The 26,746-nt window shown below is 44.4% G+C and overlaps 1 protein-coding gene across 2 annotated transcripts in view; it reads left to right on the top strand.

Moving 5' to 3' along the window:
* Positions 1-24,259, top strand: part of SLC9A7 (solute carrier family 9 member A7) — a 125,216-nt gene extending 100,957 nt beyond the window's left edge. For both annotated transcript variants that reach the window (XM_048859391.2, XM_048859382.2), the window contains 3 exons: positions 2,650-2,732; positions 7,735-7,840; positions 22,501-24,259. In XM_048859391.2, the coding sequence (XP_048715348.1) occupies positions 2,650-2,732; positions 7,735-7,840; positions 22,501-22,749 (438 nt within the window). In that variant the 3' untranslated portion in view covers positions 22,750-24,259. The remainder of the gene's footprint in view (positions 1-2,649; positions 2,733-7,734; positions 7,841-22,500) is intronic.
* The last annotated feature ends 2,487 nt before the right edge of the window (positions 24,260-26,746 follow it).

Raw genomic sequence — 26,746 nt, 5'->3', positions numbered from 1 at the left:
AGCTGGAATTGCCAGGCCGTCAGTACTGGTTCATGCTAAACAGATTCAGTAGAGCAGTTAATCACCTACACAGAAACGTGTTAAGAAATTAACCTGTTAAAGGGGGAAGCAAAGTGCACAACATAAAACACTAACAGATTTCTACCCAGAAGATGCACAGGGCACTAGTGTGTCAGTTCTACAAAATCCAGTGTACAGAACACACACGCACCCCACTGGCTGCATTTGGAGTGGAGTGAAGTTCTGTTAGCTGTATCTCCTTGCTGTTTCCTGCTGGTAGCAAATGATGATTAAAAAGAACTTGTTCAGGAAGCGTCTTTCTTTATTGCACGAACTGAGCTACACATCTGTGTTGAGCTCCTTGCAGATTTTGGGTCAAATCTATCCCTGGTATAATTTCGCTGAAGTCAACAGCATGTTATATGTAATTTCTAAGACTATGGGGATAAGGTAACACAAAGGATGAATTTGGCCTTTTGTGTCTGGAAGGTCTCCGAATAGGCCCAGTCCTGCAACAGAAGTCTCTCTTTCTGCCTTTCCTAATCTCTGTATGCCCTACCCAGTCCCAAGGAAGACCGTGGAAGCAGGGTAAGACCCAAAGTTTGATGGCTGTGCAATGATGTAATGTTCTCAGCCAGTTCAGACTAGACTGAGCCATCTCTGAGGAACTGCTTGCAGCAGGAATAATTAGAAAAAACAAGGTGTAATATTCACATTGACAATATTTGCAAGGAAATTAGAAACTAGTCATTTGTTTTATATTCTGTCCCACACAAAAGTAAAGCATTTATCTGAACTGTGTTTCTGTTTAATGTGTGTATTGTATCTTAACAAAAGCCATTAGTTATAGTTCCCATGGGATTTCTCCCCCTATTTTACAGGCCCACGGTCAGGGGCAGGTCGCAATTACAGCAGAATAGATTTATCATCTGGGAGGGACCAGTGGGCTGTTTGTTGAGAAGTCTGGCTTTCTGTGGTGATGCTACCGCCTTTTCTAGGTTGGAAGCACATGGAGGTGGCAGAATGGCTTCAGCATTATTTCTCCAGTGATCTGAAGAATTCTTTCATGGGTGTTCTCACTTCATTGGTTTCTCTGACCGAGGTTTGGCAGCTTCTAGCCAAAAGAAAAACCAGTTACAAAAGTAAAAACAAGTGCAGCTGAACATCGGCTGGTCGATCACTTGTGCTGCTGCTGGTACAATAAAAGGCTTATATTTAATGCCAGGGACTCTTCTCAGTGCAAGGGCTGATGTGGATTAGACAGAAAATACGCCCCCCTTCACAAGGCCCCACCCCCTGCTCCTCTGTTAAGTGCCAGCCCTGCTTCCTCCCCTGAGGCCCCACCCCAGGGCCATGTCAGAGGCCAGAAGCTGGAGGTGGGCAGTGTGGATGCACTGGCTAATGCCGTGGTGTGGCTGGCCACAGCGCTCCCCCGTCTCTTGCTGCTGCTCAGAGCCCAGGGGCTGTGTCTGCTCCTCAGCTCCTTTCTGCCCTTTGACTGCTCGCAGCCTGTAAGAGCCGCCCAGGCTGGGGGGACCTGGCTATTGGGCTGGCAGAGCCCTCGCAGGGGCAGCAACTGCAGAGGCGTGGGGCCCAGAAGCCCAGTATGGAGCAGGTCAGTCGGGCTGCTCTAGGGAGTTCTGGCCCCCTCTTCTCTGCTCTCTGAGAGCAGTGGCTGCTGGCCAGGTGTCCAGCTCTGAAGGCAGTGCCGCCGCCAGCAGCAGCAGACAAGTATCTGTGTAAGGGGGGAAGAGTGGCTATGTGTGGGCTAAAGCAAGTTTTGGGGTGGAAAGTAAGCCCTCCCCCACCCCCCTCACCACCCTGTTTAACGTTTTAACACTTCTGAGACAGTCTGATCTGGCACTTACCAAATCCTTCACAACCTCACCCAAATATGATTTATCAAGCTTACCTGGATTCACTGACGAGCCTACTTCTTCTAATGCTAATTGACAAAGCATAATTTTATCTCTGAAATTCATCAGGTGTGGTAAAGCCTTTTGTTCTGACCATGAAACAAGAGGCTTAAGGCAAAGATATCAAATAAACCCAGAGTAAAGGAAGCCAAAGTCGAGATGAACAGGAACAAATCTGGAAATGTTCCAGTCCATTTTATTCAGTAAAAACTTTCAAACCATAAGGTCTAATGTTTAAGGGTATTTATCCAGGAAGGCTTAGCTCTCTGATGCAACGTCCAGTGTTCAGCTTTAGATTTTTACCCAGTGCTACTACTGCATCAGCTGAGTCACAAGAGGTGAAGTGACTTTTCCCCAAGGTACACTAGTCATCAGTGATTTAACTGGTCTTAGGACAAGGAATATTTTTTTATCATTAAAGTAATTAAGGATGAATATCACTCCAGTGCAGAGGGACCCAGAACATGCAGCATACATCTTCTGCATTGAATCAGGCGGAATGGCCCTTCACTGATCTGACTGGGGTAGGGCATTTTCTCAGTACAGCAGTGTTCCTAACTCCTTTTTAAATTATTCCCCCTCTCTTCCCCCCTGAAAAATCCCATATAAGTGTGGTGTTACTCATTTCAGTGGGGATTACATTTATGTCTAGAATTTCAGTGGAATTTTTGGGTGGAAGTGTGTGTTTGTGTTTCCAGAAATAACAGATTGTATGTTGTCCTTTCATTCTCAGGATGGTCCAGATTCTGAAAGAGGAAACCGGACAAAGCAGGAAAGTGCTTGGCTCTTCAGGTTATGGTATAGCTTTGATCACAAGTATCCTTTTAACAAGTATTGCTTAGCTTCAAGATATTGAAGCTAATGTAATGTTCAGTTTCTTTGCCATTTATAACTCTCTGGATTTACGGATTTGACGATGAAGTTTTATAAAGGTCATTCAGCAGAGGGCATTATAGATTTGGGGTACAGGGCAGGAACTTTGACTTGCAGTTAATTTCCTCCATTATGGCATGTGGTATTTCACCCTTGTGTGGGGAGAGAAGAGCTTTACTCAGAAAAGGAATTCTGCAACAAGAGCAATGATCAAAAGTTCGAGGTCCAGAAAGTCAGTGATCCATTTTGCAAGACAATTCTCATTTTTGCTAGTGCCCAGAGACCAAACTAGCAGTCTAGTTCTTCCTGAACCTGTGTTCTCCAGCTCAGTTACTTTGCTTTGAATAGCCATGCTGCTTCATTAGGATGGAGCCCTTATGGGATACCCTGTAGATGATATGAGATGTTTAGGACTCAGAAGTTCAGTCTGACTCATCCACCCTCCTACTCTAACACTCTGTCCAAGCGGAAGAAGTTAGTGGGGGGGCGGGGAGGAGGAGTGGCACACGCACAGTTAGAGCATGCAGCCGCTTCCACGGAAGCCAGTAGGAGCCTCTGGGAGCCCAGCACTTTTGAAAAATCAGGACGCTTATTTAGGAGCCTAAATATGAACATAGGAGCCTAACTCTAGGCACTCAGGGTTGGAAAGTCTTAGCCTAGGCTTCTTGACAGCTGTCCCTGTTCTTGGGTCACGTCCAATGTGGAGAATTTATACTGAAGACTGAAAACACACAAGTCAACTCCTGCCCTCCAACATTTGTGCAACCCCAAATTCCTTGTCTGTACCAGATGCAGAATTTGACCCCTATGTGTGTTACACACCTTTCTAAAACACCCTTCACTATACTATTTGTGTGGTCTTGCTTTTCTTCCATGTAAAAGGGATGCCCCACAGTTGGAGCTTAGCTCTCCTGTCTCTCCTCCTTTCCAGTTCCTCTGATAGATGCGCTGGGCACTAGCTATACTTAATAACACAGCAAGTCCATTTTTTAAGCAGAGGGGTAGGGTGAGGGGATGACCCTGTGTCCAGATACATTAAGAAATAGCCAGGATAGCCGTGTGGCTTGCACTTGATTGGGACCTGGGAGACCTAGGTTCAGTTCCTGTTCTGCCACAGATTGCTTGTGTGACCTTGGGCAAGTCACTTAGCTTCTGGGCCTCAGTTCCTGAGCTACAAAACTGGGATAATGGCACTTCCCTTTTGGGTGAGGATAAGAGCCGTATGTGATTTTGAAGTGCTCAGACAATATGGTAGTGGGGCCAAAAGAAGTACCAAAGAATACTTCTACACAGCAATGTAAAGCAGAGTGTTAGTGGGACTCCAGTCAGCTGACCCATGTCAGGAAACTCTGGACTTGAGCAGCTACGCTGCATTTTAACCCTAGGTTAAGGGATTTTCTGACCCGTACTCAAACTTGGGGCATTGGCGTCCGCACTGCAGTACACAGACCTGAGTCAAAGTAATCCTGTCCTGGAGTGCCTCGCATACCTTTCCCCCTCAATTTTGACACTCTGGCCCTACAAATGTGTTTATACTGTGGGAAAAATCTGCTGCCCACCTTGTTTCCTAACTGTGATGGTGCAATGGATGGGACTCAGGTGCCCATAAGGAGCACCTCAGTACATAATCACAATTAGCTCCTGTGGTGGCTGTCTCAGTAGAATGGCTGCAGTTTCAGAAGGCTTTATACTGATCTGCCATCTAATCTGAGAATTGACTCTCCACCTCTAGGCTGAGTCATGCTGGCAGGGAAATGCCCTTGTGCCCCTATAATTAGGGCATCCATGTCCAGGGCTGTCAAACTATTAACATGAAACTTCGCAATTCTTAATTTTTAAACTAGGCTGTTCATTGAAGGGATTTTTGTTTGGTTGTTCTTTTATTTATTTTTGTCTGTTTTGAAGTTTGACATACAATGAAGGTTTCAGAGGGAAAACAGCCAACCACACACACACCTTGGCTGCTGCTGGCTGCGGAGCGGTGAAGTGCATCCCCAGGGCATGGGGTGCAGTGTGCTCCAGCACCCCCCAGGGACTCCTTATCTCTGCCTCCATCGCACCCTGGAAGGCAGAGCGAGGGGATTCCCAGGAAGCTGTGGGGAAGTTTTGGGGCTGGCTCCCACCCACCATCCTCAAAGTGCACGCTACCTGGGTGCCTCTGCACACGCAGCCGCAGGGAGGGCAGGGAAGGCCCAGGAGCAAGGGACAGAGAACAGAGTGGGACCAACGGCTGGGAGAGGGATGACCCCCAACACCTTGGCAGCCGGGAGCCACCTCCCACCTATCAGCTTTGCTCCCTGCTCCAGGCAAGCTCTGTGCAGCAATGAGAAGGAGCTGGAGCTGTCACCAGCAGGAGAAGAGTAGGAACAGGAAGCGCGCTCAGCCAGGCAGGAGCTGCCTGCAGCGCTGCTCCTCTGCTGCCGGGAACTCTGGGATACATTGGGAAGACTTCTGGGACCCAAGTCAAGCTGAGGCTGCATGCACACAGGAAAGCAATAGGGCTCAGAACCTGTGGTCCAGTGTAACATGGGCTTGGACCCTCCAGCCCTGCAGCGTCCTGGGACTGTAGGTCCGAACCCTATGTTAGCACAATTGGTGTGTGGATGCAAGATAGGTTAGGCTCGAGCCCAGGCTTACATTGATGTATAGACATAACCTAAGGGAGCACAAACACTAATTTGTTGAAATACTTGTAAATGTTTGTAATCCTTGAGAGACAACTTTTCAAGTGGTTGGAGCCTCTGTCAAAGTATCAGTAGGTCAATTTTTAGGCCAAGCTACTTTAATAGTACTGCTACTTAGCATTCTTTTGTGAGACTCGCTGTGAAGAGAGCTGGGAAATAATTCAGAGTATGTGGTAGTGATTAACTGCCTTTTAAGAAGGAAGCAGAGCTGACTAAACTACCCCCTCTCCCTCCTCAAGGTCTGTGCCTTTGTAAACTAGGGTTGGCTGGCAGTGTTTATTTCCTCTTGTATGCCCCTGGCACAAGCACAGTCCCCAGCAGGTGCAGGAGAGGGAAAAACATTAATTTAGAGCAGCTTTGTTTGCTCTATTACAGTTGAATTTTAAATGTAAGAGATCGGCTTTTAATGCACTTGTTTTCTCAGTAGCGACTAGTGGGCTGGGGAAAGATCTTTGCAGGATTTGTGCTGATGAAACATTGGAATTCAGAAATAGAATTTCTTATTGCTATTGGCTTTTTTTAGTTTCACAAAGAGCACGGTTAAAATGTACCCTTTAGCACCCATGATTGGGAAGGGAGCAATAGGTTTCTGGTGGGTACAGATCAGTACAAATGTTACCTGTTTACACTGGGCTCATTTAGAAGCCTGTCACCTCTGAACCCCAGGTTTAAAGTAGTCTCAGGATAGCTCTCTCAATAAATGGTTTCAGAGTAGCAGCCGTGTTAGTCTGTATCCACAAAAAGAGAAGGAAGACTTGTGGCACCTTAGAGACTAACAAATTTTGTTCAAGTGTTTCACAAGTGAAAAGGAGATTCTTCTTCTTTGAGTTATGCTCCCTGTTGTATTCCACTGAGGGGTCCTCCAAATTCGTGACCGTGGAAATGGTGTTATGGACCATGAAATATGGTCTCCCCTGGTCCCCCACCACGCAGCTCTGAAGGGAGAGTAGCAGCTGCTGGCCAGGTGCCCAGCTGTGAAGGCAGCACTGCCCACCAGCAGCTGTAGGGAAGTAAGGGTGGCAATAACATGTTGGGCAGCAGCCACCACTGTCCCACCACCCCAGCTTCCGGTAGAGCCAGTGCAGAAGTAAGGCTGGCAATACCACGACCCCCTAATAAGCTTGTGACCCCCCCCCCTTTCGGTCTGGGTGTCTAATTTGAGAAATGCTGTGGAGAAATCACACGTTTCGCATGGGTTGGTCACTGCATAAATAGCAAATGTCATGGTTGTGTAACACATCCACAAAATTTGCTATTTATTCCATGACCAACCCGTGAAAATTGTGTGATTTCTCTGTGATTTAAGTAGACCCCTAGTTATATGAATGCGCTCTGCATTTGGAGCCAGAGATTTTGAAAGACAATGTGTCTGTTGGTCCATGCATGCTGCCTGGCTCCATCTCATGGTTTTGTCCCAGGCAATAAAGGGTAGGGCAGACCAACCACACCCTTGGTTCTTTCTCACCACTGCATGGTCCGAGTCAGAGCCTCTATTGTTCTCTCGGCCCTTGTGATGCATTTTCTAAAACACAGATAAGACTGTTTTTATTCTTGTATATAGTTAGTATTTTTGTTGTTTTTGTTGCCGATTTAAGGAATTTGGGATGCCGTTTTACTGGCCTCCCATTTCTCTCCCCCAGCACTCACACCCGGGTACTGCATTATGCTGAAGATGGCAAGGTTCAAGGGCTGCGCTTCCTGCCCTCGCTCGTTCTCGGTCAGCGACGAGCACCAGCGCTGCCTGGGTTGCTTGGTTCTTCGTGTCATACTAAACTGAGCTACTCTTAGAAATTGTTTCATTGCGGATTGTGGGAGAACGTGTCCGTCCTTCCTGAGCCCCTCTGCAGAATGTCCTTAGCCTGCCAACACAGAAAACTAAAGCGCTTCCAGATGTGCACGCTTTTCTCTTCTGTCCTTTCCAGATGGTGCCCAGATATGGACCCAGCTATTGTTTCATGAATGATTGGGAAGAGAGTAGTCTAGCCCACTGCTGGAAGCATGTGGGAGGCGAAAGGATTCCAACAGGATCATGGGAAAACTCGCTAAAGGAAAAAAGTCTTTTTCCACTTTGGTGTGTTTAAATTTTTTTAAGTCCCCAAAAAAAAAAAAAAACTAAACAGATTTTTCTGTTAGTGTAATCAATTTACACAGAGGACTTGAACTGGCTATGCGTCAATGACTGGATTGTTTATACTAAAATGTCTTATTTTCACAGTGGTTTTCAAGCATACATCTGTTTTCCTTAATTGTTTTTTTTAAAGTTATTTAAAGCCCATTCTCACCCATAGTGGCCCTCCGCTAACCACAACCCTTCCAAGTTGCTGTGGTCTGCTGGCCCGCTGTTTGACTACTCCACAGGTTTATGATGTAAGTATAAGGGCGAAGTATTAACTTCGTTTTTCTATCTACCACTAAAAAAATTTCCTTTACAGGACAAATTACACAACTTAAAAGATGTTGCAAGTGCTGCTTTGTGCTAAGTATGGTAGCAAAAGGTTTGAGACCCAATCCATTGGGCACTATCTTCTGCTGGTATAAATCAGAGTCACTCCAATGCCTTCAGTGGCGCTACACTGACTTACACCAGCTGAGAATTTAGCCTATGATGTTTTCAAGTCATACACAAATAGTATTTACATTTCACGATATTAGGAGACCATGAAGCCCAGTCAACAATCCATCTACTGTTCAATCCCTTAAAAGTATCCCTTCTGGTTTTAAATACAAAATGATTAAGACCAGACCAATATTTCTGTTCATTAGTTTTGGGGTTCCATTTTAGTGTCCCTTAGGAGAGCCAAATGATCCACAGACAATCTGCAGAACTTGGTAAAACACTTCCTTCTCCTCATTCCCACGCTTTATTAAGGTTCTATTTAAAAATAATTCATGAATTGTTAATAATTTTTATAGATTGATAGACCAACAGGTCAGTATGCTGCTTTCATAACTTTTAAAATAACCAGCACCTTCTACTGATGCTCTTGCAACAATCTGACTCGTACTCCTCAAGTTGAATTTGCTTAGAACATCTGTTAACGCTTTATAAATGGAACCTTAATATTAAATGTGACCGAATTCAAACTTGCAGGTTCTCCAGTGTTTAAATGTGGGTGTCATGCTATGTACTCTTGATGCAGTCTCTTAAGAACTCTCCTGTTTCTAGTAAAGATTTATAACCCTCCTCCAGAAGTTTTGAAAAACTCTTTCACTGTCTCTGCACACGTTAGAAATTCATTTTTCATTTCAAAGTCAAACTTTAAACCTAAAAAAAGTTTGTGAATTCCCATGACACTAATTGCTCTCTGTCAGTAGGTATTAAAAGTGGCATTGTTCCCATCATAAGCATGCCATTGGGAATCTTAAAATAGGTTTTAGGCTGGAAGGCTTCCATCAAACCAATTAGCATGCTGTCAGCAGCCCTTTTATAATTTCATAGATTATTATAGTTCAGCTTCACCTTTTATCCGTTAACTAAGGATTTAACTAGTTGAGCGTGCAGGTCTTGGATTTCATTTAGCTCTGTAGTCTGGCTTTATTTTGTACTCTTATTCTTTTACATAATTTAAACTTCCAATTAAAATGGTAAGTAGCTAGTAGTGCATTTGAATCAGTACAGTTTTTTTGGTTTTCCTCTTGGGGCATTACCCTAATCAGCTGATGATTTACTGTTTAAAAATTGCATCCTCATGAGAGTTTTTGTTATATAATCTGTAGACCATATTGCTTAGCTGTGTAACTCTTGTACTGTAAAAAGCAATACTGTGAAACTATCACTTTTTCTGTCCTTTTTCTCTTGGGCTATATCTACACTGCTTGCTTCTTTGGTGGCATGTAGTGTACGCACCCGTGTAGCCCCCTCACATGGATATAAATAGCAGAGTAGACCGTGAGGCACAGCTTAGGTGAGTAAAGACACTCCTGAAAGGCGTGGGTATATACTCGAGTACGTTCTCTACACAGCTCTTTACACACCCCACCTGTGCTTCCTCATCTATCCTGCTGTTTTTAGCAGCATAGTGTCCCACTGCTAGAGTCTTTCCCGGTTGGCGGAGCCCTTCCCCAGACAGCAGTGGGGAAAGACTCAGCCACCTCCCTGGTGCTGGAGCCTTTCCCAACAGTGGCAAAAGACTAGCAACAGGAAAAGGCTCTCACAGCAGTGAAAGATTCAGCCTTTCCCCATTGCCTCCCCTCTGCCAGAGCCTTTCACTGACATGTATGCCACACACAGCCATGTGGATGTGGTGTGCTTTTCACTGTTGTACAGTGGTAGGTGGTATAGATGTAGCCTTGGTGTGTTGCTAAATTTAGATTTAGAAAAAACCTAATAACCTTAAGCTTTAGCCACTCTGCCAGATCTCTGAACACCAGAGTTGTTCTATGCTTATCCTTATGCTACAACTTTCAGTAGGTGACTGGTTCTGCAATTGCCATGAAAGCTCTCCAGCTTTTCATACACTTCAAACCAGGGGACGTTTTTCTCCCTTCCCTACCAGGTGCAGGGGATTCAGTTGAAACACAGTCCTGTCTGTTGTGGAACAAAGAGATTAGCCTGTAATGCGTATGCTTTTGTGATGGTGCCCTCAGTTTAGCACACTTAAATAGTATAGTTGAGAGGATTAAAGAATAAAATGAACGACTTACTAAAAATGCATTACTAACACAGCCAAAAGAGGAAGTTACTCACCTTGTGCAGTAACTATGGTTCTTCGAGATGTGTGTCCCTATGGGTGCTCCACTTTAGGTGTCTGTGTGCCCCTGCATCTCTAAGCAGAGATTTTGGGTAGCTGTGTCCTGTTGAGCCCAAGCATGTGCTCTCCCTCCCTTATGGTCTGCCTTGAGGCTATTTAGCACTGCACAGGCAAACCCCCCTCACTTCCTTCTCTACCACAGAGCCCTATAGAGAACTCCGAAGTAGAGGGGAGGAGGGCGGGTTGTGGAGCACCCACAGGGACACACATCTCTAAGAACCATCATTACTGCACAAGGTGAGTAACTTCCTCTTCTTCTTTGAGTAGTGTCCCTCTGGGTGCTCCACTTTAGGTGACTCTGGAGCAGTACCTATCACTGGAGGCTGGGACTTCGGAGCGGAGTCTTTTACTACAGAGAGTACTGTGAAATTGAAGATGGTGTCAGCGGCCAAATCTTCAGTGATCGCATAATGTTCTGCGAAAGTATGGATAGAGGCCCCAATCATTGCTCTATAGATTGGGGAGATAGGAGTATCCCTATGGAATGTGATGGAGGTAGGAACTGATCTCATGGAGTGCGTATGGACAGAAGCAAGTTGCGCCCTTGCTAAGTGATTAATGCAACTAGAGACCCATTTGGATAGTCTTTGAGGAGATATCACTGAGCTTTTGGATCTTTCTGTGGATGAAAGGAAGAGTTTAGGGGGTTTCCTGAAGTCCTTAGTCCTGTCCTAGTAGAATGCTAATGTCCTTCTAATATCTAGCATATGCACAATTGTCTCCCAGTTGTCACAATGTGATTTTGGGAAAAAACAGGGAGATGGATCTGTTGATTCATATGGAACGTGCAGAAAAAGTAGGGAGAAACTTGGGATATGGCCTTAGAGGAGTTGTTTGTTGGTTTTTTTGCTTTGTTTTTTTAAAGACCAAGGCCGTGAATGATAGGTGTGCCATCAGGGCCACTATTTCTCCTATATGCGTAGCTGAGGTGATGGCAATTAGAAATGCTGTCGTCATGGACAGGTGTAAGAGAGAACAAGTTGCCCTGGACTCGGAGGGAGGTCTAGTCCAAGCCCTGAGAACTAGATTAAAGTCCCAGGCTGGAGCAGGTGGCAATGCTGTTAAAGAGTCTACACGTTAGTGGTTGAGCAAACTTCAAGTGGGAAGCCATTTTCGCCATGAGATGTACCTTAAGGGAGCTGAGTGAGAGTTTAAAATGTAATGCAAAATCAGAGGGAGGAAAGATGAGGTTGGGTCTGTCCATTTGGAATGGTACAAATTTGGAGTCGTTTCCATTTTGTAGATAGGTATGTGGAGTGGTCAACTTGTGTTTCAGCTTGTCAGAGCATTCTGCTTCTAAGCCTTGGAACAAAGAAAGATCCAAGCCTGGAGGCGGAGGACCCATGGGTTGGGGTGCCACTGCTTTGAGAGAGCGGGTGAGGAATGGGCTAACGTCAGAGGAACAGGAGGGCATGTTGCCACCTGCGTCGGTAAGGGAGCCAGACTTGTCATAGTCAAGCGGGGCAATCACAATAACTCTCGCTTTGTTTTGTTGAATTTTCAACAGAACCTTGGATAGGGTAGGAAACTGGGAAAAAACATACAAGTGGGCCCTGCCCGCTGGGAAGATGAGAGCAACTGCCAGTGAATGTTTCCCCAAAGGGTGGCTATATCTTGAAGCACCTGTGAATTCAGTATGCACTCATTGTCATGAGAAAATTCCAGCTGAGACTGCTGGTTATCCCGTTCTGTATCCCTTGTGGACAGATAGCTGAGATGAGCACATTGTGATGGGTGCATCAATTCCAAAGTTTGAATGCTGTCTTGCAGAGGGAGGGAGATCTGGCAGCTCCTTGGCAGTTTATATAAAACATAAAAGTCACATTAAGTCCATCATAATGTTTGTGTGTTGTTTTTGATGAAAGGCAGAGTTTGTGCACAGGCACTCCTAACAGCCCCTAGCCCCAAAAGAGTGATATGGAAGGTCATTTCTGTGGAAGGCCATTTGTCCTGAACCTTGTTGTTGTGTAGGTGAGCTCCCCAGTATATTAAGGAGACATGTGTCCCAGGGTGGTGAATGTGGGTAGTGAGAAGAATGGTCTCGCTTGTACTGCATCAGGTTGGTGCTGATAAAGTCCAGTCACTGTACCAGGATTAGTATGCCACTACAAAGAAGTGAACCTTGGAGACTACCCTGTGTGCAGCAGTCTGTACCTATAATGATCCTGCCCCAAAGATAAGCAGTAGGAAATCTCCTGTACGATAGTTGTATTGAGATATGGAAGTAGGTACCCTGTAAGTTCAGGGCTAGAAATCAATCTCTTTGCTCTAGAGCTGGTCCTAACTGCTGTGAAGTAAGGTAAGGTGACTTCTGAGTGGTGTGACAGGTGTATAGATGACAGCTGATGCTGTAAGGTATCATTATTCAGGCCCCCGACTAGCTCATCAAAGTTCTTATAAGAGGCAGTTTGAGAGGTCATGGACTGGGGTGCAGACTGTTCTCACTTTTGAGCCCTGGGCCTCTTACACTGTGGCTCATAACAGCACAGAGATGGTGAGCATTGAGAAGATTGTGATCTGTGGTGTGGTTGAGAGGTATATCTTCTCTTCCGTTCCACAATGTAGATTCCTAAGCAGTGTAGTGCGGTCCGAGAATCCTTCAGGATGTGGAGAGAAAATCTGTCTTCTCCACAAAGAGTTTGGCCCTTCAAATTTGGCCCTTCAAATTGGAAGTCTTTAGCTCTTTGGGCAATCTAGAGAGGTGTAGCGAACAAAAAAAAAAAACAACCCACCTCAGTACCACTGTCATGGAGACTGGGCGGGCAGCTGTAACAGCTACATCCAGTGGTGTCTCTAGGACCGGTCTGGCTATTAACTGACCGTCTCTAAGAATGGTCTGAATCTGTTCTTTTTGTGTTTCCAGTAATGTTTCAGAAACATCCTGAGTTTCCCAAGATTAACAAAATTGTTTTGGCCATGACAGTTTGGTAATTTATGACTCTAAACAGTGTTGTTGATGAATACGCCATCTTGCGAAGCCTGATCATATGGAGTTCACTTGGGATTATGTTGCTTGCTTCATGCATTAACCACATCCACTATGATGGAGTTGGGTTGCGGATGTTGAAAACAAAGTCTGCCTCTTTGGGTAGAGATGTAGGGTTGTTTTTGTTTACACTGTTGGAGGTTGGCTCTACCAGATGATTTTGGTAGGATCTAGAATCAGCTCATTAATTGCGAGGACAGTTCTAGATGAGAAGGTAGTGTGCAGAATTTCCACCAACTTGTGATGTGTATCTGCCACCTCCTGTAAGGGAATCTACAGCTCATCTGCCAGCTTCTTGGTAAGATCCAGAAAGTTCTTAAATCTTCACCTAGTGATGAGGGGTGGTCAGCACAGTCTCATCTGGGAGAGATGAGGAGAAGTGTGCTGAAGAGGTAGCCCCTCTTCAGGTGTTTTTTCTTCCTCTTCCCCCTTCTTTCCTGTTCTGAAAAAAGCTTTCTCCTGTCCTGGCTCAGGTGGTCTCCTTCCCTAGCTTAGGTGCCAGGCTGTAGCAAACCATCTGGTGGACTCTCCTTGAGAGACACCGGAGATGGTCCCGCCATGTGTGTATATACCCGAAGAGTTACAATATGGCCTTGGGAGGGAGAGGCAGGAAGGCAGGCATGGGCGGTTGGCATGATGGAATTGGGGATGACCCTTGTAGTGTGGTGGTGGGCCACCTTGAGGGGCCAGGGAATGATCTCCTCCTGGCCAGTGTCAGATTCGTCAGTGGGTAAGGGTGCTGCTGACTGGGGTACTGGCAGTATACAACCCAGTGCTCAGAGCAATTCTGGGTGCCGGGATGTGCTCGATACCAGGGTCCTGGTACCAAGTAATGGGGATTGTGGTTCTTCCCCAATCAGGTCTCCAGGGTATCAGAGCTCATGCAGAACCATGGGTTCATTTGGTACCACAGAGGAGGGTCCATGGTATATTGTCAGTACCGATAGTTGGGCAGAGCACTCCCTAAATGAGAGTTTTGCCCAGTACAAAAAGCCACTTTTTTAGAGACGGTATGGTAATTGTCTCTCCCTGGGTATTGAGGCCACAGGTCTCCAGAGTATCAGAGCACCTGTGTTACCATAGGCTCATCCGGAACCCCAGAGGAGTGTCTGTAGTCTGTATCAATGCTTGGGAAGGTGCAGAACATTTCCTAGATGGGAGTTTTGTTGCATCTGGTACCAAGGGGTTTCTCTATGCTGCTCTTTTAGAGATGGTACGGTAACTGCACTCTCGGTGCAGTAGTTGCCCAGAGTAGAACTCCGAGCAGCACAGAGCTTACAGAAGCCCCTTGTGGGTGCCCAGCGGGGCAGAGCTCAGAGCAGGGCAGAGCTCACAGCAGGAAGCCCCTTCTCAGGTTTCAGCTTCCAGCGCTTCTGTGCCCAACTGCGCAGCTGAGCTCACAGCAGGAGGTTCCTCTGCTGATATTGTCCTACTAAGGTGGTTGCTCTGGGGAGTCCCACTGGCTGGCCAGCTACTCGGGGGTCGGTGCCAAGATGGCCACACTGGGGAACACCCCTCTGGCTGGCCAGTTGCTCGGAGGAGCCTTTCCAGGGGGAGTCTGCTGGTGGCTTCTCTCTCTCTCTCTCTCTCCTCCTCTTCTCCACTCGACCCCTTTTGGAAGTGAAGGCTCCGGGGATGATTGGGGTCAACACCCACCAGAGTCCCCTGCAGACTGAAGTGTTTTCTCTATAGGGAGGAATTTTTACTTCAGCTCCCAGCTCCTGTGAGGCTGCAGTTTTAGGTGTGGCAGGTAAAGCACTTCTGTGAGGGTCTCCCAGGCACAGTGAGTGTCTGGCCATTACAGGAACTGACTCCTGGCAGGACAGGAACCGCTTGGAGCAGAGAGAGCCAGGCAAGCCCCTGGGCAGGGGGTTGTCATCCTCTAGCAGGGAGGAATATGCAGAGGAATATCCTCTTTACCTTTGTTTTTTATTTAACACTGAAAAAGGAAATAATTATGAGTCTACTAGATGCCTGGGGGAGGGGGGGGGCATGCCCCCAGACAGGGAAAGAAAGTGAAGTTCTTTTCCTTTTTCTCTTTTCTTTTTAAACCAAAGGAATAAAATAAAATAAAACACTAGCCTGAGTACTTTTAGGGAGAATGAAGGTAACAAAACAAACACTACTCATGCTAATGACACAAATAAGGAAGGTTTCAAAATAGCAGCCGTGTTAGTCTGTATCCTTATCTGTAAAAAGAAAAGGAGTACTTGTGGCACCTTAGAGACTAACAAATTTACTTGAGCATAAGCTTTCGTGAGCTACAGCTCACGTCATCCGATGAATTTGTTAGTCTCTAAGGTGCCACAAGTAACTCCTTTTCTTTTTACAGATAAGGAAGGGACAACTGCTCGTTCAGTCAGAGGCCAAAGGCGGTAGAGAAGGAAGTTGGGGCGGGGGGGGGGAAGAGGTTCATCCATGTAGTGCTAAATAGCAAGGCAGACCAGGAGGGAGGGAGAGCACATGCGGGGCTCAACAGGACGCTGCTACCAAAAATCTCCAATTAGAGGTGCAGGGGCACACAGACACCTAAAGTGGAGCACACATAGGGACACCACTTGAAGAAGAAACTTAGTTCCAAAAGGAAGAAATAAAGCTACTTATTAAAATGATGTCCAGTTTTCAGATCTCCTGTAGGCCTTTGCCTGAGGAGATCATGATCTGCAGGTTGTGGTGAGAAGACGGTGCACGAGCACATTGCTTTACCCTTCAACCTTTTTGTCGGTATTCCTTCTCTGAAGTAATGGGCAGCCAGTGCCAATGTTCCCTCTCATTTTTTTACATCCATGTGCAGAATGAATTTTGTTATGCCTCCATATTGGTGCGCAATGTGTGGCAGGGGTGGGCCCAAGGGGTTCGGAGTGTGGGAGGAGGCTCAGGGCTGGGGCAGAGGGTTGGGCTGTGAGTGGAGGGGGTGGGCTCTGGCTGGGGGTGCAGGCTCTGGGGTGGGGCCGGGGATGAGGGGTTTGGAGTGCAGGCTGCCCTGGGGCTGCGGTGGGGAGAGAGGACTCCACGCAGCAGCCTGGAGTCAAGGGAGAGGTGCCTCTCCCCTGGCCGCGGCATCTCTGAGGCTGGGGCCGGGGGAGAGGCACCTCTCCCCACCTGCGTGGTCCTTGATAGGTGTAGCTTAGAGGGAATTTAAGCAGCCTCCGCTTTCCATAGCTGGTTTTAAAATTACCTTGCTATTTTCACATTGTGGATGCTTCCCCTTGTGCTCTGGATGCGTTTTAATTAGATGATAAGGGATAGAATACCTTGCAGGGAGTCAAGCAACCCCATTTGTATGTAGAATGCAAATAATGGCTTCCAACTTTGATATTTACCATCCTCCTTACCAATTGAATTCAAGTGGCTTGTGTGTGAGGTGCTGAGTCAGCATACCTTGGTATATAGAGTGGGATATTTTTCAAAAGCAGTCAACATTGACTTACTTCTGCTCCCACTGAAGTTCTCCCATTGACTCCAGTGAAGGAGAGGTAAGCCAACACTGAGTGCTTCTGGAAATCCCACCCAGAAACTTTAATCCTTACTTCCTCAAATGCAGGTTTACTAACACAAATGGGAATAATGGAACAAATTGTAATTTTAAAAGAACTTTGTCATACCTCCCACACTGAAGCTGATTATTTAAAAAAAAAAAAAACCCACACAATAACCCTGGTATTTGCCTTTTAAGTCTTTAAAGATATCCGTATAGAAGTTTATAATATTTGCTGTTACTTTAAACTGGTTGATCCTACCGAATCTTTCTTCTTCTATTTGGAAACACAGCTGTGTGCTATTGTCTGCTTGTCCTAATGAAGCTACATTTCATCAAAGTTTTTCTGTTAACAGCTTGCTTGATTGGGCACTCATACTTTTGATGTCTGGATGTTAAGGACAGAGCATTGCTGGCATAAATCCAGCAGAGGGAGCTAAATTACTTTTCAGGGTAGTGAAAACCTGGCAATAGGTTTTTACTACAGCTGGTCAAACGTTTTCACATTTCAAAATTTGGAAAGTCTCTTTTCCTTGAAATTTTGACAAACAGGAATAAAATTATGCAGAAATTCTCAGTTTCTTACCCCCCATGTTTTTATTGGCTTGTTTTTATGCCAGACTTGCATGCATTTGCTCCATGATGGTGTACAGAATTTTGCTTAATTATTTAATAGCAATCTTTAAGACAGAGTGCATTCCCCACCAAATTTAAGGTAGCACAGATTTTTGTGCTCATACTACTTGATATTGTTTGTTACAGTTGAAAACATTGCATCAGAAGTGGTCATTTAAATTACACATACTGTCTGTGCTGGTAAAAAGTGGTGATAGTAGTTACAGTTAAACTGCAGCTGTTGGTACAAAAACCATATGAACCGTACCATGTATACGTCTTTTGCACTCCCAGGTCTTTTCTAGTAGATAGCAGAGATGATTGCCTGTGTAATTAATGATCTTAAATAGGTTCTAATCTTTTAACCACTAAGTAACCCCAGCGCCCTTTCCCAGGAGTGTGATAATCTTAAGAGCCAAGTTTTACCGTGACTTATTGCCTGTGAAATTCATTGAAGTGAATGCATTGTAGTGTATAGATCAGGGCAGAATTGGGCCGTGTGTGTGTGTAACTGACAAATTGAATGAATTAACAGTGAAGTAAAATATGTATTTCTTGAGTGAATTCAAACTGCTCCTTTCACAGAATGATAAGGGATTGTAGAGGCCAGTTTAGAGTTATTCTTGGAAGAATTTCAAGTCCCTAGGGATCCACTTGGATACGTTTCCCATCTTTCTCAAAAGAATTCTTCATGTTGCCCGGGACCCTTCTCAAGCACAGTAGGTTCATTCACACATCCTTTCTGCCTGGGAATATGCAATCTCGGATTTACATATTAAACATAATTGTTAGAGTACATATTCTGTGAAAACAAGTTTCATAATTTGTGAAGCAACTTCCATAGAAGTTGGATTGTTCCAAAAAAAACATAAAATAAATAGCCTGTTGGTTGCAAATGCTAATCAAAGAGGTGGGATAAATACAAGTCTCTTGGGTTATAAAAGGCTGTGCTTCTTGAATATGTGGCGAAAACTCATTTGTTTGCCCTAAAATTGATCACATTTATAAGTTCATAAGTATGGTCTTATGGCAAAATCATAGGATGGCAGCCAAGATCAATGCAGGAACTGCCATGCAGGATCAGATACACATGGTCCACCTAGTCAGTCTCCAGCAGTGGCCAACACCAGATGCTTCAGAGGAAGATGCAAGAAGCTTTATAGTAGACAATTTTGTGAAATGATGTATTGTTTTCTTCACAATCCTCCTCATTTATTGGTCAATATAAGCATATATATACCTTCTGAAAATCTATTTTACTCTGTTCAGTCTAATTGAATGTTCTTATTCAGACAAACATCAAGTTCTTCTATATTAAACTTTGATACTTTAGTCTTAAATCTTCTGTCTTGGGGTGAGGCAGACTCTGGGCGGCACTTACCTTGGGGGCTCCCTGAAGCAGCAACATCCCCCTCATTCAGGTCATAGGCGGAGGCATGGCCAGGCAGCTCTGCGTGCTGCTTCTGCCTGCAGGCACCATCCCCGCAGCTCCCGTTGGCCACGGTTCCCGGCCAATGGAAACTGAGAAGCCAGCACTCTGGGCGGAGGCAGTATGCAGAGCTGCCAGCCACACCTCCACCTAGCAGCTGAGTGAGGGGGATGTCGCCGCTTCTGGGGAGCCCCCCACGTAAGTGCTGCCCAGAGCCCGCCTCACCCCATCCCATGCCCCTGCCCCCTCCCACACCCAAACTCTGCTGCTGGGGTGGGGAGGGGCATGGTGGCCCAAGACTGCCCCAGCAGTGGCCATGCGCCTGGCACAGAGGCTGCCTGAGCTGCCCCAGCTGCTGCAGAAGTCAAGGAAAGTCACAGAATCCGTGACCTCCATGACCATCTCGCAGCCTTAATTCTACAACATGGTAAATAGGAGTGTCTGGCTTACCTCACCTAAACAATTAATTAATTAATCACATCCTTCTCCAGTCCTGACTAACCTATGTTTTATATCATCTGTGGATTTTGCTACCTCACCATTCACCTGGGCTAGTAGACCATTCTCCATCTAATCTGTGTTTTAGTGGAAAATTGGATTTTCAGCTAGATGAAGTTTTCAGCGTAGTCTCTTCCTGTAGAAAATTTTGGTATTTCAATTAACAATGGAGCCACAATACAACAGTCCTGTGCTCCCATTCTCCTCTCCATTCAGGGCTCTCTTGCTGAACTACACCTCACATGATTACGGTTAAGGTTTTGTCATGGTTATTTTTAATAAGTCACTGACAGGTCACGGGCAATAAACAAAATTCATGGAAACCCGGGACCTGTCCGGGCAGGGGAGGACTGACAGCTCGAGCCCCGCCGTGCAACTGAAACCAAAGAAGTCAAAGGTCTGTTAGTCATGGAATCTGGGACCTCCGTGATGAAATCATATCCTCCTTACACATGATGCACTACAGGCCATGACTTCTATAACACATCACCTCCCTTCACCAGAAGTGGAGAAAGTGGTGCCTGATAGGAGATGTAGTCTAATAGCCTAGCCTACAGTGGAGAATGGGAGCATAAGACACTTGAACTACAACTTCCATGAGGCACTGTGGTTCCAGTCTGAAAGAATTACTACTTTCTCTCTTCGTAGTGATCAGCAGAGGTGTATCATAGGAGTCCCTGGTCATAGTGCATCATGGAAAATGTAGTCTGTCAGAGAGCCCAGCCCATAGCGGAGAATGAGAGAATGACATCTGAATTACAAATGCCATGAGACACCACAGCACCATTTAAATCAAAATATTTGTTTTTCAGCTGAAATATTTCACCAAAATATCAATTTTCTACAGAAATTTCATGCGGGGGGAAATTTGATTTTATGTTTAAAAAAAATAAAATCCATTTTGAGGGGGTGCATGGGGTGGGGGAGGTTGCTGTTTTCTGACCAGCTGTAATGTCCACTCTTTTCCCATATCATATTGAACACTGGTTTCAACAAAGAACTTTGTGGTCCTTTGACCCATTTTTCTGCATTGGAAATTAGCCATTATTCCTACTTTCTGTTTTCCCTAGCAGATCGTTGCATCTCACCTCATGATGGCTGAGTGTATTCATAGCCTCTTGTGAATCGGTTTCTTAAAGGATTTATGGAAGTCAAAAGAACTAGAAGTTTATCTGAGCTGCTATCATGATCTCTTGGGGTTTTTTTTATATCAGTTAAATTAATTTACCTTGTGCTCAAGTAGGCTATACTGGCTTAATTCTCAGGATTTCCTTCAGTGCTCTTTCACTCACTCACTCACACACTAACACACACATGCCCAGCTTTCCAGTCTGGTAGCTGGTTTTAATATGTTCATATTTTTGTTACTGGGTCACCTCATTCTTAAATTTCTTTAAGAACTCCTCTTGGATGTACAGCATCTGGTGCTGGTGACTTGTTAATTTTTATCAGTTTGCACATACCTCTTTTGACACTCCCTCCCCCTGCTTGCCCCAATCCTCAACAGAGCCTGGAGTAAGTATCTCTATCTTTTGTGGTGTTAAGGAAAAGTTAGCCTATGTGCATATGTGACTTCATTTTGGTTTGGGGCCCACCATTGTCTAAAAGGAAACACATCATGCACCAGGAGGAGTGTTCCTTAAATACTGCATTCCTGTGAAGCCTCCCCCCCCCCCCCTTGTTTCCAGCCTGTCTCGACTCCTGGTTTCTGTTCTTTGTCTGTTCCTAACTCCCTGCCTCCTGGCCTTGATGCGAGCCTCCCATTCTGATAAGAGAGGCTACTGGTGCATTGCTTTAGGACCATGTAGTGTAGCTGAAGTAATGGTTTAGCACGGGGGATGCACTTAGCAGGGATAGGTGGTAGATAAGGGAAGGGTTTATCTATTGGCTAAGGTTTCCGATGCATAAGGGCAACATGCTTTGCCAAAAGGTATATAATCTCTGTATAACCTGCATTCGGGGTCCCCTCCTGATTAGCAGGGGGGCACCATGCTCCAGCGTAATAAACTTAGTATCTTTGGGAACTCTGCAGTTGTGGACTTTGTTCGTGTGCCTTAGCCTAGACTCGAACTGTGTGTGACCTATCAGGTATAATTCGCAGCAGTTCTTGTGCGTGTCCTATCAGGTATAATTCGCAGCAGTTTGTGTGCGTGACCAATTAGGTATAATTCGTAACAGTGATAATGACTGATTTCTGTGTAATGTTGAACAAGTCACTTCACATGTTCGCATTTGTATCTGTAAAATGGGGATAGTAGTACTTACCTATCACAGGGGTTGTGAAGCTTAATATTTGTAAGTGCTTTGTTGTTGTTCATTTTCCTTGGTAATCTTGGCTTGCTGTTTTTCTTTAGACTTTATACCCCACTTCATAATTTAGCATATTGGCTAACAAAAAATTAGCCTAGATTTTTAGACTCTTGTACTATTAGCTTTCTTTCATAATTCTATTTTGCAGTGACTCTTCAGTGCTAAGAACCAACCATATTTGCTCCAGGACTCAGGTTTTTAAATGTCAAAAAACCTACATTTATAGCAGTAGCTTTACAGGGAACAGTAAGGTGATGTTTAACCACTTGGTTTAAAGTTTTAGCTTTTACTTACTTAGGCTAGACTTTCAGAATTTAGTAGTTCAGGTTTTTCTAATATATCTTGGCTGTTAACCAGAGGTGAAAGTAAGCCAGTACGGCATACTGGCAAGAGCCGGTGCACCTTACTGGGGCAGCCCGGCTTCCCCAGGGGGCAATTTAAAGGGCCTGGGGCTCCCAGCAGTGGCTGGAGCCCCAGGCTCTTTAAATTGCCTCCGGAGCCCCGCTGCTGGAGCCCCGGGGTAGCAGCTGCGGGGCTCCAGCGGCTATTTAAAGGGCCCAGGGTTCCCCTGCTTCTACGGCCCCAGCCCTTTATATAGCCGCCAGAGCCCCACCGCTTCCCCAGGGCTCTGGCGGCTAATTAAAAAACTGGGGCAGTAGAAGCAGGGGAACCCTGGGCCCTTTAAATAGCCGCTGGAGCCCCGCAGCTGCTGCTGCTACCCCAGTGGGGGAGGAGGGCACACTTACCTTACAAGGTGGGCTGGGGCTGGCTCTGACCCCCTCAGCCCTGCCCCCTTCTGCCCTAGGCCCCGCCTCTTCCGGGGGGCAGAGCTGGCCCCAACGTACCCCTGCTGTTAACTCTTATGTATTGACTGGTAAGTGTAGATCCCTTCGTTCAGCTATTTTAAGACAATGAAAAGAGAATATTAACCAAGTGTTATTGGATGCTCTTTTGTTTCAGAATCAGGAGCAGCTTCGAGAGGAGGATTCAGATTTTATTCTGAATGATGGTGACCTCACTCTGACATATGGTGATACGACAATAACTGCTAATGGCTCTTCTGGCTCCCGCACTGCTACCACTAGCCTCGATGGCAGGAAAACAAAAAGTAGTTCAGAGGAGGCATTGGAACGTGAGCTGGGAATGGGAGACCACGAAGTTACAAGCAGGGGCACCCGACTAGTATTTCCTTTGGAAGACAATGCATGACTACTGCCTCAGTAAAAATACAGCTGTTGCCCTGTGGATGGATCAAGGAAGACTGCAGGCCCCAGCGTCACTTGAGGTTGGAATGTTGCTTACTGAATTGAACTAACCTGTCTGTCTATAAGTGGTTTTACTAACGTCTGAAGACACCAACCTTGACTCCCCCCCCCCACCCCCCAAGATGCTGACAGTGAGTTTTTAAATGTCTAAACTAGAGAAATGGGAAAATTGGTCAGTCTCTTCTCACAAAACTACTGAATCTAAGTAGATTAGCATGCTGCAATTCTCTCTTGTTCTGTTGCAGCACCTTTCTGAGAAGAGGTATGTGAAAATGTTACCCAGCAGAACCAAGCTAATTCAGGCTGGGTGGAGTTCTAGTTTGGCTTGGGAATAAGGGAGGGGAAACCCAAACAAAAGTCTAGTTATTCTGAGACTTTAAGGAATTGGTGCATGTCTGATTTTCAGCAGGTCCAGTGTTCAGTTGCTCTCTAGAAAACTTGAAACTCTGTATAAAGGGGAACAGTATGTACTAGGAGTACAGGTGCATGAATGCAACACTTTTCTGGGATTTGTTACTGTACGACAAACTGCATTGAATTACTTCAGGAAAAAGGGAAAACAGCACAACTTCCTCATTGGCAACATATAGTAGGGACAGTTTAGAATAATTCAGTATTTAAATAGGGAGGCAGTGAATGCTGTTCAGCCCCTTAGCTTTGGGCAACATGAGTATTACTATTCACATATCTTCTAGCACATCACAAGAGAAAACTTCTTAGTGTCCAAGACTGAAATGATTGACTTAAGCCCTTATCTAGGCTCTGTGATTTAAAAAAACCACTTGTTCTCTCATTAGGTTAGTAAAAATCAGATGAAGGAAGCTGGAACCCTATTTTTTTGATGGAGATAGAGCAGATAGTGATATTACTTTCAGTGAAGCTAGAAAACAGTATTGAACAGAATATGGAACCTTGTGGTTTCATACTGAGATGGGAAGTATCCCTGGAATCTGCTTCGATTGCCTGTTAGGTGGGATGGCTTAAACTGCAAATGTTTTTACTTAAAATGGGGAAGACAAAACTATAAATCTAACCATTTGTGGTTATTGCATCTGAAGAAAGGTGTTTCTATTCATTCTCTTTTGTAGAGTACATGTGGACTTTCAGCGGGGCACTGCACAATATATAAACTGTGCAAGTGGCATACAAACTATAGTCCCATCTGAAATGTGAAAAGGGAAAATGTCTTTGCCTAGTACTTGGCCCATATTCATGTAGACTTGCTTTAACTTATTGCTTAAGGCTTTTTAATTCCCAGCTCAGTAGCTATTAGGGACCTCTGGTGTATTAAAGCAAATAATTGAAATCTATTACCTCCTAAACAGAAGCTCAGCTACTGAAAGCATGCTTTAAAATGGTGTAAAGTTATACTTTCATGTCTCAAAAGGGTTTAGAAAATGTTTTTTTTTAAACTGGCATTTTGTGGCCCACTATTAAAATGTAATGTAATATCAGTTTGCTAAAGTGCATTTTTTTTTTAATTTGCCACTTCAGTTTGTTTCTTTCCCATAAACTTATGTATGAATAAAAATCCATTCTGGTTTTTCGTTAAGTGACCGGTTCAACTAAACAACAGGCTAACTTTAAAATTACAAGTTCCAACTGCACAGCAGCTCTTAAATTGTCTAGTTTGGTTTATTTTAACTACAGTGATCTACCTCCTAGTCTTTCCCTCTTGAAGACAAATTATTGATCTGAAAGAATCAAATTAATGACTATGCATCATGGGGCAAGACAGTAAGATTTCTAAAGCTAGACCGGCCACTTCTGTGGCAGAATTGGAAAGGTTATACAGTCCATCTGTTCCCTTCTTGAGTAGTTCAGAGATGAAAAGTTCAAGCATCCTGCTGAGAGCACTTCAAGCAACAGACCACGTAAACAGTCTGGCACTCTGCTCCCATGATTAGAATGGATAGCATTGTGTGTGAGCACTCACTATCTTTGTTATTCCAAGACTTGCTTCTTAAATACTACCCTGGGAGAAACTGCTTGTTCTGGAGTGATGAAAATGATGAAGTTTACGCTTTAACTTTAACTCTTGAGAGCCTGCTGCATTATTCTTCTGGAGTGATAAATCCTAATAATGTCAGACATTTCCATTTGTAAAAACTTAAATCATTAGCCAACCTCAGAATGATGCGAACTGCTTTTCAGATTTTAGAGAGCAGAACCTGTCCAAATCAAATGGACTTGCCCATCTCTGGAGTCAGGCAAACCTTTATATGCAATTCAAGACGGGCTAAAAGCTGTCAGACTATTAGAGACAGGGTGGGTGCGGTAATATCTTTTATTGAACCAACCTCAACAAACTTGCCTCTCTCACCAACAGAAAAGTTGGTCCAATAAAGGATATTACCTGACCCACCTTGTGTGTCTAATATCCAGGGACCTACAAGGCTGCAACAACATGGCATACAAGAAAAAACTATAGTGGCTCAAAGCATTTCAAAAATACTATAACGAAGTGCCAGAGACCGAGCCTTTTTCAAAATTACTATTTTCTACTGCAAGACTCGCTCCAAGTTTTAGCACCATCCTGTACCAGAATGCTTCCAATAGCAGAGTTAAGACTGAGCATACTTAAAATGGAGTTAAATCTGAAATGCTAAACCTGAAAGAGGGGCCTAGTACCTTTCCTCTTAGTGTTTCATTCCTTGGCCCTTAACTTTAAAAACTAATGTAAAAAGTCATCTTGCAGCAAAGTTGTCTAGTACAGACAAAAAGAAAAGGAGTACTTGTGGCACCTTAGAGACTAACAAATTTATTTGAGCATAAGCTTTCGTGAGCTTATGCTCAGATAAATTTGTTAGTCTCTAAGGTGCCACAAGTACTCCTTTTCTTTCTGCAAATACAGACTAAGTGACCGCTGCTATTCTGAAACCTAGTACAAACAGTTGTCTGAATGTCAGACTGAGGGATAACTTAATTATGCACCCTTAAAAGGAAAGGGTCTTTAATTATAAGTTATACTTTAAAATAGTGGTTCTCAATCGGGGGTACATTTACCCCAGAGGCTATGCAGAGATCTTCCAGGGATACATCAACTCTTCTAGATATTTGCCTAGTTTAGAACAGGCTACATAAAAAGCACTAGCGAAATCAGTACAAACTAAAATTTCATACAGAAAATGACTTGTTTATACTTCTCTATATAATATACACTAAAATGTAAGTGCAATATTTATATTCCAATTGATTTAAATATGGTAAAAATGAGAAAGTAAGCAATTAAGTGTGCTGAGACACTTCTATTTTTATGTTTTGATTTTGTAAGCAAGTAGTTTAAGTGAGGTGAAACTTCGGGGGATGCAACACAAATCAACTTCCTGAAAGGGGTACAGTAGTCTGAAAGGGTTGAGAGCCACTGCTTTAAAGCAATGAAATGAACATGGTTCTTTCACTTTGTTTTGACTTCAACCTTTCTTCCCAATTTGGACTTCAGAATGAATCAAAGCTAAATAAACTAACAGCACCAACCACTTATTAATATGGAACTCATTAACCATTACAGAAAATAACCCTTTAATAGGATTTATTTACTTAAAAACTCACAAGAAACCTTTAATCTTTAGCATGACATGTTTTACATTTTCAGCTGGTGCTCAGATTCTTCTCATTTGTAGGTCATGTGCTCTTTCAATTTACCTTGTACTGAAATTTTGCTCTAAATGTGAAAATCCTTTTCATGAAACAGTGTGATGAATTTTAACTTTATACCAGTACTGAAGCTGGGTTGTTAGGCTAGAGCTGGACTTAGACATACAAACAGATGTAGTAACAAAACTACGGAAAGTTACTGAAATTCCTTTTTTTTTTTTTCCCCTCTCAAGCTTGCTCTGAGTCTCTGAATGGAAATCGGTTTAAGACTGATGAGCAGTAAGGCAACCCCATACATTAGTATCTTAGTTAGATCAGAGTGAAATTTAAGAGAGGGTCTTCCT

The sequence above is a fragment of the Caretta caretta genome, chromosome 1, assembly GCF_965140235.1.
Source record: "Caretta caretta isolate rCarCar2 chromosome 1, rCarCar1.hap1, whole genome shotgun sequence".
Taxonomy (NCBI): Eukaryota; Metazoa; Chordata; order Testudines; family Cheloniidae; genus Caretta; species Caretta caretta.
This window is presented reverse-complemented; position numbering and strand designations above follow the sequence as displayed.